We start from the raw sequence: 18,598 nt of genomic DNA on the forward strand, positions 1-18,598 counted from the left end.
TGTCGGTGGAGGAAGTGCGATGACGCGTAAGATCAGAGATTTGTATCCTGAGTACACACCTTTGTTCGAGGTGTATGTACCTACATCTCCTGACTACAAACCAACTAATATGACTCATAGGTCTTCATGCTCTCTTGAGAAATAGAGTCAGACGGCAGTGGTGAGCGCTCTGAGGTTGAGCCAGTCCAGGATGAAGTGGGCCTACCTGTAGTGACAGGTGTAGTGGAGACATCCAACATGTACCCTGAGAATCCTGCCAGAGATGATTTAGGAACGTTAGGAGTGAGATTTTTTGGAAATAGCGGATTACAGATTTTTGGCCTACCCATACTTTGTGTCGGGCTCGGTAAAGGACATTTTGTGTTTCCGCCTCCCAGAGGAAGCTGGCTCTCCGAGTCACGTGGCTTGGGGCTCGATCTGTGGTGTGCTTTCCTCTCCTGTGCAGGGTGCTGGTAAAAGGGGTGATCAGTGGGGTAGCATTGAGTGTAGACTTGTATCAAATGAAAAGGAATATTCCTAGTGTTTGTGACGCCCGCTGTTTGCTGAGACGTAGAACCGGTGGCAATGGCAAGACTGAGAATACCCTGTCTGTCTTGTTGATCTTTGACACAGAGTTTCTTCCTGATAAGGTCAGGTTAGGTTATATTTGCTACTATTCTGTGACAGTCTAGGTTCCAAACCCATTTCGGTGTTTTAGGTGCCAAGGATTCAGACACAGCAGTGTGGAGAAGGGAGATCCCACAATGTGAGTGTGTCCAGGAGGGTATAGTCAGGGGGAGTGTGCAGCTGGTATAGAGAAAGCACTGTGTGCCAACTGTGAGGGGCCCATGCATCTCGAGATCCAAGGTGCCCTGTGAGAGAGATCGATTGAGCCAGTGTTTGTGGGACAGTTTCCTATGCTGAGGCAGTGAAGAGAGTAGAGGATAGCTCAAGGGTAATTCAACTGGGAGGCTCCCATTGACTAGGCCTGAAGAGAGAAAGCCAGAGAGGATGAATTTTAGCAAGGTTGGATTTCTTCCATTTATAGCCATGGTGATCAACTGCACTGCATTGATGGAGCAGAAATCACGTTAGATAGATGTGGTAGTTGCAGCAGCAGAGAAATATTTTGTTGTGGGAGATTTTATTGCAGAAGATCTACAGAAAGTTTTGAGAGAAGGGGTTCCATTCCTCCCAGGCCGACAGCTTGGTTTAGGATTATTTAGGGCCAAAGTAGTGGGGTAGGGGTGGTGGGTTTGGGGGATGGTGCTTAGGTACAGGGTTCGATGGTGGTGGAATTTAAGATGTTCCCATTCCTCTTTTCCCTTTTTTGGGGGTGACCAAATTGGGTAATCCGCACTCCAACCTGCGAAAGGCAGCAATACGCAACACGGCGTCTTGTCTGCCACGTGCAGAAGAAGAATATTTACGTTTCCAGCGTGGTGCATGCGCAGATCCTACGCAATCTTGGTGTCCTCGACCACCCCTACCGGTTTGTCTTTTCTGTACGGCTCTGGTAGTATTAGATTGGCCAATCAACACGTGTTGGAGTGGATGGATGGTAGCTCGCTACATTCTAAATCAATTACTTTTTTTTTTATTAGAGATTTGAAGGAAAAAAATCTATGTTCTATACATTGACAATTTAAAATCAAGTTCGAAGACTTACCGTTTGACCGCAGTGCACCATTTATTTTTGGTGAGTTGAAAAACATGCTTTGTGAACATAACTGCAGCCCTGATGTAGCCTACTGTTACCTTGCTAGCTCAGTTGACATGTGATGCAGTCCTTGGGAGTCAGCATTTGATATGTTTCTCGCACTGTAGTCGGACGTAGGTTTGGGCGCGTGGTACATCGATTCGTGCACTGGCCTATGATTCAGTTTAGATCGCTGGCCAGCTAGTGTGGCTCACAACCATTGTTAATGGGATAGGATAACTAGCTATATTAAAGCTAACTGCCCAGTAACTAGCTAACGTGAAGATGTTGCAAGACCTCTAGGTAACTCGTGTTACAACTGGTGTGATGTTTTTCAACGACCAAAACAGTTCTAACATTGTTGTTGCATTTACTGAAAGTAGCTAAATTAAAACGTTTAAATTAATTGAGCGAAAAGTAATGTGATTCCTCAGATGCGCGCGCCTTCTCAACCCGGTACCAAAGTTTCTCATAGTGTGTGGTCTTTGCATGTTCTGTACCTTCGCGCGCATGGTCAGTGATAACGTGGACAGAACGATAGGAATCAGGAATTCTCCAGTTGCTATAGCGCAACCTCCAACCTCTAGGCTACCTGGCGCCTCAAGTAGATACTATAAATCAATCAACTACAGTTGATCAACTGAGTATTATTGTCTCCTACCTAGGGCTGTTGAGGTGACCTTATTACCGCCTCACCCACAGCCATGACCGCAGTAAAATGCTATTGTGACCATTGAGTCCAGTTAATCTCCTTTTATGTACTCTGGACATACGTTAGTAGTACCCTCGCTAACGATCATCAGGTCGCTAATGGCCTGGCACTCCACTCAGGGCTCTGTTGTCCCTCTGACCACTCTGACATCAATGCAAATGGGATCGAAAATCACACTTATCAAAACAGTATATACTTTTAAAACTCACCTCACTGTGATTGATCAATTTGAAGACAGAAGTTTAACAACAGGTTGAAATTGAGTGGAAAACATGGTCTTTGTGGATGTTGTTTCAATGCCTAACATAATGAAATGTACAACCTTTCTCAGGTGATGATTAATTCAAGACACACATGTATATTAGTTTATGCATAGGCCTATATATGAGCTCAATCCTGAAAGAACCTGAAGTAAAATAACGATTAAAAAAGATGATTTAATCTCTTTGATACATAATTGGTAACCTACATTAATCAAACTTGGAGTTGGCCTACAATTATAGTGAATTTGGTTTTGAATAGACTGGTAATTGGGCATGTTTTTATATTTTCATAATTAATAGTCTGACATGACCTTTAGCTACAGAATATCTCACCACCATGCGTTTCCATCTCCTCCCCTCTCTCCTTCATTCCTTTCTTTAGAGCGCAGAGAGAGGGGGTGTCAACAGTTGAATGAAATAGCTGCGTGCTCCTCAAACAGTGTTTGATGTATGGAGTGAAATAACGGGTAGCCTCCCCAGCATGATTGAGAAACAACCAGGAGGGAAAGCGGTCTCATTCACAAGGATGACCTGTCGTTTCCCCCCCTGCTCCAGTCCCTTCACATCTGATAATAGACCATTCTAAATCAAAACTCATTTTATATATTAGTGGAGACGATTAAATTGAGAATAGTCTGGTGGGTGAAAATATGACCATTTGAAGAGAGAACAGCGTGTGCAGCCTGAGGCAATGAACAGAGCGTAAAGCTTTTTTAGCGACTTTCTCAAGTCATTAATAGTCTCTAGTCGCTTCATGCAGCCCATATATCTTTTGATTTCTAAGGCATTCTAAGGTTTGTATCATTCACAACTAAAGTTGCCAAATAACTTTAAATCTACCATATAGGACCTGTTTCAAATGATCACTTTTAGGAATGGGATAAATATCCTTTCTATTTTATTCAGCTAAGTTCAATAATATTCTTCTTACTATAAAATCATTTAATATAAAATAATGCCACGGGACTTATAAACATATCTTGTCTGCTAACTGAACAAGTCTACAGTCTATGGCATGGCACATAGCCAGGTAACATACAGTAGACCAACTCATATTCTGTTCTTCTGAAATACATTTTCTTCATATCATAATGTTTCTTTAGAACTGAATCAAATAAATAATGTATGTATTGTGATGGTGTATATTAAATAGATTTATTAGACTTTTTAAAATGTAGATGTTCTAAAAGCACACCTCAGTGGCTTGTATGCATGGAGGCCTGGAGATGCTCAACATGTTGTTAATTAACGGTCAGTTACCGTGAGAACGGCAGTCTTTTGCATGACAGTAACCAGCTGACAAAATGTAATGACCTCCACAGCCCTACTCCTACCCAGTGCCACAATGAAGTACATCCTGGTCACTGGTGGCGTCATCTCTGGCATCGGGAAGGGGATCATCGCCTCCAGCGTGGGAACCATTCTCAAGTCATGTGGTCTGCGTGTCACTGCCATCAAGATCGACCCCTACATCAACATAGACGCTGGGACCTTCTCTCCGTACGAGCACGGTGAGTCCAGGAAATGTTCTGTATCATAGAAATAGAGTGAATTCTATGACAATGTCATTCTATTTCTATGTTCTGTATCCCATCAGTTTATGACATCTGTGTTGTGTATGCGGTGTAACTCTGTTCACAAAATAGTTTTATCTAATACATGATCTACACCAGTGCTTCTCAAGAGTAAGTCCAGGATCATGAAACATAAGAAACGGCTAACTAACTAAAATAGGTTGAAAACTACACTGTAAAGGTATTATATGCCATGAGGCCTCCCAAGTGCTATTCTTAGTTTGTTATGGAATGACTCTGCTGAAGCACAGTAGTCAGAATCATATACCGTTATTGCTATGCAATAAATTTTACTAGGAATTAATCTTGGTGTTGTGTGTGTGCAGAAGTGTACAGCAATAATCTAAACTCGCCAAAAAAAGAACCGTCCTCTCACTGTCAACTGTGTTTATTTTCAGCAAACTTAACATGTGTAAATATTTGTATGAACATAACAAGATTCAACAACTGAGACATAAACTGAACAAGTTCCACAGACATGTGACTAACAGAAATTGAATAATGTGTCCCTGAACAAAGGTAACAGCCACCAGCTGCATTAAGTACTGCAGTACATCTCCTCCTCATGGACTGCACCAGATTTGCCAGTTCTTGTTGTGAGATGTTACCCCACTCTTCCACCAAGGCACCTGCACGTTCCCAGACATTTCTGGGGAGATTGGCCCTTGCCCTCATCCTCCGATCCAACAGGTCCCAGACGTGCTCAATGGGATTGAGATCTGGGCTCTTCGCTGGCCATGGCAGAAGACTGACATTCCTGTGTTTCAGGAAATCACGCACAGAACGAGCAGTATGGCTGGTGGCATTGTCATGCTGGAGGGTCATGTCAGGATGAGCCTGCAGGAAAGGTACCATATGAGGGAGGAGGATGTCTTCCCTGTAACACACAGCGTTGAGATTGCCTGCAATGACAACAAGCTCACTCCGATGATGCTGTGACATGACAGACCCTCCAGACCATGACAGACCCTCCACCTCCAAATCGATCCCGCTCCAGAGTACAGGCCTCGGTGTAATGCTCATTCCTTCGATGATAAGTGCGACTCCAACCATCACCCCTGGTTAGACAAAACTGTGACTCGTTAGTGAAGAGCACTTTTTGCCAGTCCTGTCTGGTCCAGCGATGGTGGGTTTGTGCAAATAGGCGACGTTGTTGCCGTTGATATCTGGTGAGGACCTGCCTTACAACAGGCCTACAAGCCCTCAGTCCAGCCTCTCTCAGCCTATTGCGGACAGTCTGAGCACTGATGGAGGGATTGTGTGTTCTTGGTGTAACTTGGGCAGTTTTTGTTGCCATCCTGTACCTGTCCCGCAGGTGTGATGTTCGGATGTACCGATCCTGTGCAGGTGTTATTACACGTGGTCTGCACTGTGAGGGCGATCAGCTGTCCGTCCTGTCTCCCTGTAGCGCTGTCTTAGGCGTCTCACAGTACAGACATTGCAATGTATTGCCCTGGCCACATCTGCAGTTCTCATGCCTCCTTGCAGCATGCCTAAGGCACGTTCACGCAGATGAGCAGGGATCCTAGGCTTCTTTCTTTTGGTCTTTTTCAGAGTCAGTAGAAAGGCCTCATAACTGTGACCTTAAAAGCCTACCGTCTGTAAGCTGTTAGTGTCTTAACGACCGTTCCTAGGGTGCATGTTCATTAATAGTGTTCATTAAGTGTTTAAACCCTTTACACTGAAGATCTGTGAAGTTATTTGGATTTCTACTAATTATCTTTGAAAGACCGGGTCCTGTAAAAGGGACGTTTCTTTTTTTGCTGAGTTTAGATCAACATCCATACAGATGGAGACATGAACATCAAATAAAATTAGCAGAATCAGGTGTTTGTGTGTTGGGTTTTAACCATGCCACTCCCCTACTTCTTTCGGGTGAGGGGTTTTTAACCCTGTTCCTCTAGTCTCTCTCCAGGTGAGGAGTTTTAACCCTGTTTCTCTAGTCTCTCTACATGTGAGGGGTTTTAACCCTGTTTCTCTAGTCTCTCTCCAGGTGAGGGGTTTTAACCCTGTTCCTCTAGTCTCTCTCCAGGTGAGGGGTTTTAACCCTGTTCCTCTAGTCTCTCTACATGTGAGGGGTTTTAACCCTGTTTCTCTAGTCTCTCTCCAGGTGAGGGGTTTTAACCCTGTTTCTCTAGTCTCTCTCCAGGTGAGGGGTTTTAACCCTGTTTCTCTAGTCTCTCTCCAGGTGAGGGATTTTAACCCTGTTTCTCTAGTCTCTCTCCAGGTGAGGGGTTTTAACCCTGTTCCTCTAGTCTCTCTCCGGGTGAGGGATTTTAACCCTGTTTCTCTAGTCTCTCTACAGGTGAGGGATTTTAACCCTGTTCCTCTAGTCTCTCTCCGGGTGAGGGGTTTTAACCCTGTTTCTCTAGTCTCTCTCCTGGTGAGGGGTTTTAACCCTGTTTCTCTAGTCTCTCTCCAGGTGAGGGGTTTTAACCCTGTTTCTCTAGTCTCTCTCCAGGTGAGGGGTTTTAACCCTGTTTCTCTAGTCTCTCTACATGTGAGGGGTTTTAACCCTGTTTCTCTAGTCTCTCTCCAGGTGAGGGGTTTTAACCCTGTTCTTCTAGTTGTGGTCCTGTAGCTCAGTTGGGGGTTTTAACCCTGTTTCTCTAGTCAGGTGGGGGTTTTAACCCTGTTTCTCTAGCCAGGTGAGGGGTTTTAACCCTGTTTCTCTAGTCTCTCTACAGGTGAGGGGTTTTAACCCTGTTTCTCTATCCCTACAGGGACCCTGTTCCCATCTCTCTACGGGTGAATGTATGCACACATGACTGGGTTTTAACCCTGTTCCTCTAGCTTTGGATAACCCTGTTTCTCTAGTCTCTCTACATGCGTTTCTCTGCTAAATTTTAACCCTGTTTCTCTAGCATATATTCTCTCTCCATTTTTATTATTATATTATAGTTTCTCTCCAGGTGAGGGGTTTTAACCCTGTTCCTCTAGTCTCTCTCCAGGTGAGGGGTTTTAACCCTGTTTCTCTAGTCTCTCTCCAGGTGAGGGGTTTTAACCCTGTTCCTCTAGTCTCTCTCCAGGTGAGGGGTTTTAACCCTGTTCCTCTAGTCTCTCTACATGTGAGGGGTTTTTAACCCCGTTCCTCTGGTCTCTGTCCAGGTGAGGTGTTTGTGCTGGATGATGGTGGTGAGGTGGATCTGGACCTGGGGAACTACGAGAGGTTCCTGGACATCAGACTGACCAAAGACAACAACCTGACCACTGGCAAGATCTACCAGTCTGTCATCAACAAGGAGAGGAGAGGAGACTACCTGGGGAAGACTGTACAGGGTAAGACTACCTATAAGACAGTGTGGAATAAGCCTGGAATGACTGGGGGAGAACCAGTATAACCAGAGGTTAGAGGAAGATCTGCCAGTCTGTCAATAACGAGGAGAGGGGATTACCTGGGAAATACAGTACAGGGTAAAACCAAGTCATGGTGGGAGAGAGACTGGGCATATGGGAGTTCAGATCTTGGTTGAATAGTTGAGGTGAATTTGATTTAGATTTTTTGGCATGGCAGTTCTGACCTCTGTCCCATATCCTACGAAGAACCAAAGAGGAAGGATATGATATATCAAGTTCTCTTGTGAAATGTTCTATGCATATCCAGACTAACTGTCCCTGTTTGGTTTGTCCTTTGCAGTGGTGCCCCACATCACTGATGCCATCCAGGAGTGGGTGATGCGTCAGGCTAGAGTACCTGTTGACGATGACGGTGTGGAGCCTCAGATCTGTGTCATCGAGGTAAAATATTATGATTATGGTAAAGGGGTAGATCAATGACTTCCTGATACCCTTTCTTGGTTTGATATTAGTGTGGCATATGTACTTGAGGAGTCATTTCAGGCTGGGTTGTTACTAGTTGTATTCCTGTGTAATTGTGTTTCCCGGTATGTATGTTTATGTGTGCAGCTTGGAGGCACCGTGGGAGACATCGAGAGCATGCCTTTCATCGAAGCCTTCAGGCAGTTCCAGTTTAAGGTGAAGAGGGAGAACTTTTGTAACATCCACGTCAGCCTGGTACCACAGCCCAGTGCCACAGGAGAGCAGAAGTCCAAGCCCACTCAGAACAGTGTCAGAGAGCTCAGGGGACTGGGCCTGTCTCCTGATCTGGTGAGTTTAAATTTGACCAAGTTTCTACCAAATTTGACCAAGTGTGGCAAGGTATGACAGTCATAACCACTTTTCTATCCATTTTATAGATTTTAGTGTTTAAGGATTGCCTGTTAGCTAATTGTGTTCTCAAAACCCTCTAGATCATGTGTCGCTGCTCCACTCCCCTGGAGAACTCTGTCAAAGAGAAGATCTCTATGTTCTGTCACGTAGAACCTGAACAGGTAAGACCTGATCCTACAGCCACACACTAGGATGAAACGCGACACTGGCACAATAAGTCTTCCCAGCGATTCCTCACATCCCATCTCCTCGCCTCCTTCCCAAACGTATTGGGGGGAAATATCCAAGGTTCCTCCCCATTGACTTTTCCATCTGTGTTTTTGAGAAGGATGCGAGGAGAGATGAATGGATGAAGATCCAGTGAAACATCTAGTTGTGCCTGAGTGTATGCTCTTTTCTCCTCTCCTCCCCCAGGTGATCTGCGTGGCAGACGTGTCGTCCATCTACAGAGTGCCTTTGCTACTGGAGGACCAGGGGGTGGTAGGCTACTTCTGTCAGAGACTAGACCTTCCTATAGAGACACGCCCCAGGAAGATGCTTACCAAGTGGAAGGAGATGTCTGACAGGTGGGTAGGTGTGTCTGCTAGGTGTGCGGGCAGGCAATCTCTGGGACTGGTAGCACTCAATTATTTAGACCCATTGAGCTCAATGGTTCTAATGGTGAACTTGGCCTTAAGATGCTTTTGGGAAACCGGGCATAGGTCTGTCCAATGTCGGTCCTTCAAAGAAGGGACTAATTCAGAGCTGGGACACCAGGTGAGGACAATTAACTATTAGGTAGAAACAAAAAACTATGCAGTATTTATTTTTTTATGTATTATTTCTTAAATTGTTACCCCAGTAAATCAGAAGTAGAGTGGGGCAAAAAAGTATTTAGTCAGCCACCAATTGTGCAAGTTCTCCCACGTAAAAAGATGAGAGAGGTCTGTAATTTTCATCATAGGTACACTTCAACTATGACAGACAAAATGAGGGAGAAAAAAAAGAAGAAAATCACATTGTAGGATTTTTAATGATTTTATTTGCAAATTATGGTGGAAAATATGTAAGCAAGATTTCTGGCTCTCACAGACCTGTAACTTCTTCTTTAAGAGGCTCCTCTGTCCTCCACTCGTTACCTGTATTAATGGCACCTGTTTGAACTTGTTATCAGTATAAAAGACACCTGTCCACAACCTCAAACAGTCACACTCCAAACTCCACTATGGCCAAGACCAAAGAGCTGTCAAAGGACACCAGAAACAAAATTGTAAACCTGTACCAGGCTGGGAAGACTGAATCTGCAATAGGTAAGCCGCTTGGTTTGAAGAAATCAACTGTGGGAGCAATCATTAGGAAATGGAAGACATACAAGACGATCTGATTGTCCTCCCTCGATCTGGGGCTCCACGCAAGATCTCACCCCGTGGGGTCAAAATGATCACAAGAACGGTGAGCAAAAATCCCAGAACCACACGGGGGGATCTAGTGAATGACCTGCAGAGAGCTGGGACCAAAGTAACAAAGCCTACCATCAGCAAGGGCATTGAAGATGAAACGTGGCTGGGTCTTTCAGCATGACAATGATCCCAAACACACCGCCTGGGCAACGAAGGAGTGGCTTCGTAAGCATTTCAAACCCCATAGAAAATCTTTGGAGGGAGTTGAAAGTCCGTGTTGGCCAGCAACAGCCCCAAAACATCACTGCTCTAGAGGAGATCTGCATGGAGGAATGGGCCAAAATACCAGCAACAGTGTGTGAAAACCTTGTGAAGACTTACAAAAAAAGTTTGACCTCTGTCATTGCCAAAAAAGGGTATATAACAAAGTATTGAGATAAACTTTTGTTATTGACCAAATACTTATTTTCCACCATCATTTGCAAGTAAATTAATTAAAAATCCTACAATGTGATTTTCTGGATTTTTTTTCTCATTTTGTCTGTCATAGTTGAAGTGTACCTATGATGAAAATTACAGGCCTCTCTCATCTTTTTAAGTGGGAGAACTTGCACAATTGGTGGCCAACTAAATACTTTTTTGCCTCACTGTATTATTACATACAGCCAGGAAGAACTATTGGATATAAGAACAATTTCAACTTACCAACATTACGACCAGAAATAAGACTTTCCCGAAGGTGATCCTCTGTTTGGACCACCACCCAGGTCAATGGACCTAATCCCAGAAGCCAACCCAAAACAACGTTGCCGCAGACGGGTCGGCCTCCTGGTCAGGCTCCGTAGACGTGCACATCGCCCACCGCCCTCGAGTATACTACTCGCCAATGTCCAGTCTCTCAACAAGTTAGATAAAATTCGAAGGGTTGCCTTCCAGAGAGACATCAGAGATTGTAACATTCTCAGTTTCACGGAAACATGGCTCTCTCAGGATATGTTGTCGGAATTGTTTCAGCCACCGGGCTTCTCCATGCATTGCGCCAACAGAGATAAACTCCTCTCTGGGAAGAGGAAGGGTGGGGGTGTATACTTGATGATTAACGACTCATGGTGTAATCATAACAACATAAAGCAACTCAAGTCCTTCTGCTCACCCAACCTAGAAGTCCTTACAATCAAATGCCGGCCATATTATCTTCCAAGAGAATTCTTGTCAGTTATCTTCACAGCTGTGTACATTCCCCCTCAAGCAGACAGCAAGACGGCCCTAAAGGAATTTCGCTGGACTATGTAAACTGGAAACCACATATCCTGAGGCTGCATTTATGGTGGCTGGGAATTTTAACAAAGCAAGTTTGAGAACAAGGCTACCTAAATTCTATCAGCATATTGATTGCACTACGCTCGGGTGTAATACATTCAACCACTGCCACTCTAACTAACGCAATTCATACAAATACCTCCCCCGAACACCCTTCGGAAAATCCGACCACGACGCCATCTTGCTCCTACCGTCTTATAGGCAGAAACTCAAACAGGATGTACCAGTGACTAGCACCATTCAACGCTGGTCTGACCATTCGGAATATGTTCCAGTTAGGCTCAGATAACCACATCGATCTATACGCTGACTCGTGAGTGAGTTTATAAAGAAGTGCATTGGAGATGTTGGACCCACTGTGACTATTAAAACCTACCCTAACCAGAAACCGTGGATGAATGGTGGCATTCGCGCAAAACTGAAAGTGTGAACCACCGCATTTAACCACAGAAAGAGGTCTGGGAATATGGCTTAATATAAACATTGTAGTTATTCCCTCAACTTGGCAATCAAACAAGCAAAATGTCAGTACAGAGACAAAGTGGAGTCACAATTCGATGGCTCAGACACGAGACATATGTGGCAGGGTCTACAGGAAATCAGATTACAAAAAAAAAACAGTCACGTCACGGACACCGACATCACGCTACCAGACAAACTAAGCACCTTCTTTGCCCGCTTTGAGGATAATACAAGGTCAAATCAAAATCAAAACAAGGTCAAATCATGACATCAGTGATCTTCGGGTTGGAGCCCTAGAAAGATGTCAGAGTATCCGACTTGGAATTACGAGTTGGATGACCGTTCAAAACAATTTTCCTCAGCCGGAGCTCGTTTCAACAGTTCCCTGTTGTCTTGAGTGCACTGAAGTCTGAGATTTCTGAGTTCCCAGTTGTTTTGAACGCGGCATATAACCTTGCCTGTGGTGTGTGTTTGAATCCCAGGTCAGACAGGCTCCTAGAGCAGTGTTCTATAGCCCTGGTGGGGAAATACACCAAGTTCACAGACTCCTACGCGTCAGTCATCAAAGCTCTGGAACACTCGGCCCTAGCCATCAACCACAAACTGGAGATCAAGGTAAACACGCACAAAGGTCACACTTGTACAAGCTACACACTTGGAAGGCACTGCATGCCAGTTTCCTGGACATATAATAAGACTAGTCCTGGACTAAGAAACATCTTCAATGTAGAAAATGAATTGTAGTCCAAGATTACGCTTAATCTTTGTCTGGAGAAACCAGCCGTAGAACCACAAGCACCTTGAAGATTCACTGCCGTGCACAGGTTTTCTATTTAGTTTCTTATACAGCAAGGCTAAATTATACTTTTACTCTGGCTTTGATGACCTCAGGAACAGGTTTTTATTTTGGAGATAGAAGATTGCTGCTATACAGGGTGAATGCATGTTGAAGTCTATTTGTTTGTGCAGTCATGTCATAACTAGGATAAGATACGTCCTATCATGTGTCTTGAGACGCCTAAAATAGCAACCGCTTGTCGCTTCTCCCCCTTCTCTCTCTCCCCCCACATTTCTCTCTCTCAGTATATTGACTCAGCAGACCTGGAGCCAAACACACTGACGGAGGAGCCCGTGAAGTACCACGAGGCGTGGCAAAAACTCTGCAGTGCTGAGTGAGTATGGTAGAGTCCAGGCACCTGCTATGGCATTGTTTTCCAATCCGCTTCTTGTACCCCCAGCAAGTTCAACTTATTTGACCTACGGTAGTTCAGTACCAGCACACCTGATTTATCCAGTTGAATCAGGTATGCTTGAATTTAAACACTTCAAGTAAGTAGAAGTGGCTGGGTACAAGAAGAGTTTTGTTAAACACTGAGTTAGGGGGATCAGTTGGACTCTGTTGTACTGGTAGTGAAAGGGGTCAGTATAGTGAGTCTATATGTTCATTATGGTGTTTCTCTCCACAGTGGCATCCTGGTACCTGGGGGGTTTGGAGTCAGAGGGACAGAAGGGAAGATTCAGGCTATCAACTGGGCACGCAAACAGAAGAAACCCTTCCTAGGTACCAAATGGGCTGTATCAGTGGCAGGCAGTCATGATGATGCAATAATCTTTACAGCAAGGAAAACATTAAAGCTTTCTATTCCTATAATCCTTCATGTACACTACATGGCCAGAAGTATGTGGACACGAGCTCGTCAAACATCTCATTCCAAAATCATGGGCATTATTATGGTGTTGGTCCCCCTTTGCTGCTATAACAGCCTCCACTCTTCTGGGAAGGCTTTCCACTAGATGTTTGAACATTGCTGCGGAGACTTTCTTCCATTCAGCCACAAGATCATTAGTGAGGTCTGGCACTGATGTTGGGTGATTAGGTCTGGCTCGAAGTTGGCGTTCCAATTCATCCCAAAGGTGTTCGATGGGGTTGAGGTCAGGGCACTGTACAGGCCAGTGAAGTTATTCCAAACCATTTCTGTATGGACCTCGCACGGGGTCATTGTCATGCTGAAACAGGAAAGGACCTTCCCCAAACTGTTGCCACAAAGTTGGAAGCTCAGAATCATCTAGAATGTCATTGTAGGATGTAGCGTTAAGATTTCCCTTCGCTGGAACTAAGGGGCCTATCCAGAACCATGAAAAACAGCCCCAGACCATTATTCTTCCTCCACCAAACTTTACATTTGGCACTATGCATTGGGGCAGATCGTGTTCTCCTGGCATCCGCCAAACTGGGTTTGTCCGTCGGAATGCCAGATGGTGAAGCGTTATTCATCACCCCAGAGAACGCATTTCCACTGCTCCAGAGTCCAACGTCGGCGAGCTTTACACCACCCCAGCCGACACTTGGCATTGCGCATGGTGTTCTTAGGCGGCTGTTCGGTCATGGAAACCCATTTCATGAAGCTCCCAACGAACAGATATTGTGCTGACGTTGTTTCCAGAGGCAGTTTGGAACTCGGTACTGAGTGTTGCAACCAAGGACAGACGATTTTTAAGTGCTTCAGCACTCGGCTGTCCCGTTCTGTGAGCTTGTGCGTCCTACCACTTCGTGGCTGAGCCGTTGTTGCTCCTAGATGTTTCCACTTCACAATAACCGCACACACAGTTGATCGGGGGAGCTCCAGCAGTACCGAAATTTGCCGAACTGACTGAAAAGGTGGCATCCTATGACGGTTTCACGTTGAAAGTCACTGAGCTCTTCAGTAAGGCCATTCTACTGCCAATGTGTTCCTATGGAGATTGCATGGCTGTGTGCTCAATTCTATACACCTGTCAGCAACGGGTGTGGCTGAAATAGGCAAATCCACAAATTTGAATGAGTGTCCACATACTTTAGTGTATGTGCCGTGTTAACCTGACTGGTATGTGTTTGCAGGTGTGTGTCTAGGGATGCAGCTGGCTGTGTGTGAGTTTGCCAGGAAAATGCTAGGCTGGGAAGATGCCAACTCAACAGAGTTTGATCCCGAATCAAAGTATCCTGTGGTAGGTTCCGCATTCATAAGATCTCTCTTCCCCTTTACTGGTTCTAAAGGCCAACAAACAAATATATCCCTTTATTGCTTCGCTCTAGGTGATTGACATGCCAGAACACAATCCTGGGCAAATGGGCGGGACCATGAGGCTGGGAAAGAGACGGACCATTTTCAAGACCACCAACAGTATTCTAAGTAAGAGACTGAACTTTGAGAGTGAAGTCACCGTCATAATCACACCATATACCTGCTCTGTGCTCACCATCATAATCACACCATATACCTGCTCTGTGCTTACGTCATAATCACACCATATACCTGCTCTGTGCTCACCGTCATAATCACACCATATACCTGCTCTGTGCTTACGTCATAATCACACCATATACCTGCTCTGTGCTCACCGTCATAATCACACCATATACCTGCTCTGTGCTCACCGTCATAATCACACCATATACCTGCTCTGTGCTTACCGTCATAATCACACCATATACCTGCTCTGTGCTTACCGTCATAATCACACCATATACCTGCTCTGTGCTTACCGTCATAATCACACCATATACCTGCTCTGTGCTTACCGTCATAATCACACCATATACCTGCTCTGTGCTTACCGTCATAATCACACCATATACCTGCTCTGTGCTTACCGTCATAATCACACCATATACCTGCTCTGTGATTACCGTCATAATCACACCATATAGCTGCTCTGTGCTTACCGTCATAATCACACCATATACCTGCTCTGTGCTCACCGTCATAATCACACCATATACCTGCTCTGTGCTCACCGTCATAATCACACCATATACCTGCTCTGTGCTTACCGTCATAATCACACCATATACCTGCTCTGTGCTTACCGTCATAATCACACCATATACCTGCTCTGTGCTTACCGTCATAATCACACCATATACCTGCTCTGTGCTTACCGTCATAATCACACCATATACCTGCTCTGTGCTTACCGTCATAATCACACCATATACCTGCTCTGTGCTTACCGTCATAATCACACCATATACCTGCTCTGTGCTTACCGTCATAATCACACCATATACCTGCTCTGTGCTCACCGTCATAATCACACCATATACCTGCTCTGTGCTTATAGTTGTTTCATTGCAGGACGACTTTACGGAGATGTTGAGTATGTGGATGAGAGACACAGACATCGCTTTGAGGTTTGTCGGAGGTTCACTTTCTCTCTCTGTATATCCCTTCTCTACATGTCAATAGTGGGTGTGGTTCAGTGTGCTTAACTTGTTTCCTATTCCTGTCTCAGGTGAATCCAGAGTTGAAGGAGCACTTTGAGGGGAAAGGCTTTCACTTTGTGGGTCAAGACATAGAAGGAGAGCGAATGGAAATCATCGAGCTAGACGGTAAGAGCGAGAGAGAGAGTCAGGGATCATGTGTGTATGGGTGGACAAAATATTAGCTCTACGTGGTTGTTGGTCAGGTTTGCTCGTGCCTTTTCACCCAGACCTAACATGAACTACAGCACCATCTCCTTTTCTGCTGGATTTCCAGATCATCCCTATTTCGTAGGGGTGCAGTATCATCCTGAGTTCACCTCTCGCCCCATCAAACCATCGCCTCCCTACTTTGGCCTCCTGCTGGCATCAGCCGGGAAACTACAGAGCTACCTGCACAAGGGCTGCCGTCTGTCTCCACGGTAACCAACGAACATTCCCTTAGAATCAGTATGATTCCATACAAGTATCAATGAGTCGTAAGCCTGTGTTAAATGTAGCAGTAGGGCTGTAGAAAGACTGCAGCCATGCTGGCAATGAATGGACAGCCATAGTTATAAGAACTGCCTCAATTTAATATTGTTCCGTGGAACTTAAACATTTTATAGCAACAGTATGCCGTTCTAATACAAAATATTGTGTTGAAGAGTTTGGTGTAAGTATATGAATCCCATTTCCGTAGGGACACGTACAGTGATCGGAGCGGTAGCAGCACCCCAGACTCCGAAATAGCCGAGTGCTCCATCTCACAGGAGTGAATGTGACTGCGGAACACAAGGTAGGCCACAACACTACAAACACCCTGCAATCACTCATCAGGCACCATTTTATTCTTTGACATGTTTTTTTTTCTAGCCTGGAATCCAAACTGATTGTGAAATCAGTACGGTTTCCAGGCCACATAACTTAATCAAGGCTATATTTGGCTGTAACCATGCAGCTAGTTCCTAACATATTTGTTGGAACCATTTATCTGACCACACAAAACATTTCCTTTCTTGCAGGGGGGAAAGAAACAATGAAGAGGATCGTCACAAGTCAAGGGATGGAATGTTTTTTAAATTTTTTTTAGACATTTTTCCTGACCTTCCTGAACGTATGAACTGAAAGGGATTGTTTAGTATTTTTCTATATGCTCGTGACAACGATCATGAAATTGACCTCTTTGTACTGTTTGACAATCATAGTACATTGAGTACGTAACTGTATAATACATGGTTATTTTGTGACTTTCATTTATATGCAGTCTTGAATATGTATAATTATCTTCGTCTGAGAAGGAAGTGACTGCTGTTTCTTTGACCTTTATTTATCCAGAATAAAATCCCTTGATAGCTTCAAGGTAGAATTGTATGCATTTTTAGTGACAAGCATACAGGACTGGACTGTAAGAAAGATGAACAAACCAATGGATTGGTCAGGATTTGTCCAATCTCTGGACATATATTATGCATACGTGTGTAATAGCAGTATTCTGGGGGACTGGGTCTTTTTGGTTTCATTGAGTTAAGAACGTACAACCTGTTTATATTGATGTGATAGTGTTACTCAGCCACTGAATTTGCTTTGTGAAATGATATTAATGTAAAATTAATATTACTGGTAGTACAATGGATGTTGAACCGTTTTGTCAGTGAAGATTGCATGTGATGTTGCCTCAATTCAATCCAGACAGGTTTATAGATCTCTGTGATTACTGAAGAGCAGGATGATCCTACATGCTTTGCTCATTAGGCATTTGATCAAGATTTTGTATACATTGGGTTGAATTCATGAATAGGAATGACTGTTCCAGGCGAATTGGGTACTTAATTCAACTCAATTACATTTAGCAGTAGTGTCCTCAGGTTTGTGGACTGGCACTAATAAACCCCTATAAAGGGAGACACTGAGTTAAGTGACTAATTGTTTCCGGTAAGCTACGCGGAAAAAAATAATTAAAAAGCCCCATCAATTAGATATTTTTTGCTAGGAAGTTAAATCTGCTGTACCTGTGCCAAAATGCAGACATGGCTCCTCTAGCTTGTTCATCTAAAAGTGATGAGACAAACATGGTGAGCAATGTTTGGAACATTGAATCCCAATACATCAGCACCAAGGTCCCTGGTTTAAAAATAAAAGTTACCTGCCTGTCAGAACTTTACACCTCAATTTGGTCTGTATTGATTTAACATAACTTGGTATAGTTGGGAGAGAATGAAAGCTGTGAGCTTTCAAAGAGCCATGAAATAGGATTCACCGAAAAGCCTTTGACTAGACCTACTCTAAGGCCATGCAATTTCCTACAAACTATTCAAATAAAGCATGAACTCCAGACTTAAGGATACGTGTGATCTTAATTTGGACATGCTCATGTTCGTGGTGATTTTAGCATGTAAATTGTGGGATGCATGTCAGCAAAGCCACTGCACAACACTAAATACATGAATTGCACTGTTCGGGCCTACATAAAGCTGTACCAACAGCCAGTGCTACACCTGGCTCACAACATACTTGTCTGGCAGCGAAAGTTAATTCAGATTAATTTACTGCTTTTCCAAAGTGTTTCCTGCAGACAAAATATTTATGCTGTAGTTTGTGCGAGGCAATCTAATTTCGATTAAGACAGGTGTGGTCGACAATACAGAACTTGGGTCACTCTTAATGTTCTCCCTGTACATAGTCATAAGCAGACAAAGCCCTTAATATTTGATTACATTTCTCAACAGGTTGTAGGCAAAGTTAAGGGTAAATAGACCAAAGGTGATGGGCTACATATGCTTGGTATTACTTAACAGTATACAAATATCACTTATGCAGC

The 18,598-nt window shown here is 44.2% G+C and overlaps 1 protein-coding gene across 2 annotated transcripts; it reads left to right on the forward strand.

Annotated features, from left to right (window-relative positions):
- The first annotated feature begins 1,467 nt into the window (after positions 1-1,467).
- Positions 1,468-18,112, forward strand: LOC118398041 (CTP synthase 1). 2 transcript variants are annotated; one of them, XM_035793010.2, is made up of 17 exons: positions 1,468-1,678; positions 3,976-4,164; positions 7,336-7,506; positions 7,865-7,965; positions 8,134-8,334; positions 8,478-8,558; positions 8,812-8,963; positions 12,041-12,173; positions 12,642-12,730; positions 13,025-13,119; positions 14,437-14,543; positions 14,632-14,728; positions 15,674-15,729; positions 15,831-15,927; positions 16,076-16,220; positions 16,481-16,576; positions 16,803-18,112. In XM_035793010.2, the coding sequence occupies exons 2-16, from the start codon at positions 3,999-4,001 to the stop codon at positions 16,554-16,556; spliced, it is 1,767 nt and encodes a 588-aa protein (XP_035648903.1). In that variant the 5' UTR covers positions 1,468-1,678; positions 3,976-3,998; the 3' UTR covers positions 16,557-16,576; positions 16,803-18,112. The 2 variants fall into 2 exon arrangements, with proteins under 2 accessions (XP_035648903.1, XP_035648904.1); XM_035793011.2 differs by lacking the exon at positions 1,468-1,678 and adding an exon at positions 1,819-1,981.
- Positions 18,113-18,598: the final 486 nt, after the last annotated feature.

This window comes from Oncorhynchus keta, chromosome 19, assembly GCF_023373465.1.
Source record: "Oncorhynchus keta strain PuntledgeMale-10-30-2019 chromosome 19, Oket_V2, whole genome shotgun sequence".
NCBI lineage: Eukaryota > Metazoa > Chordata > Actinopteri > Salmoniformes > Salmonidae > Oncorhynchus > Oncorhynchus keta.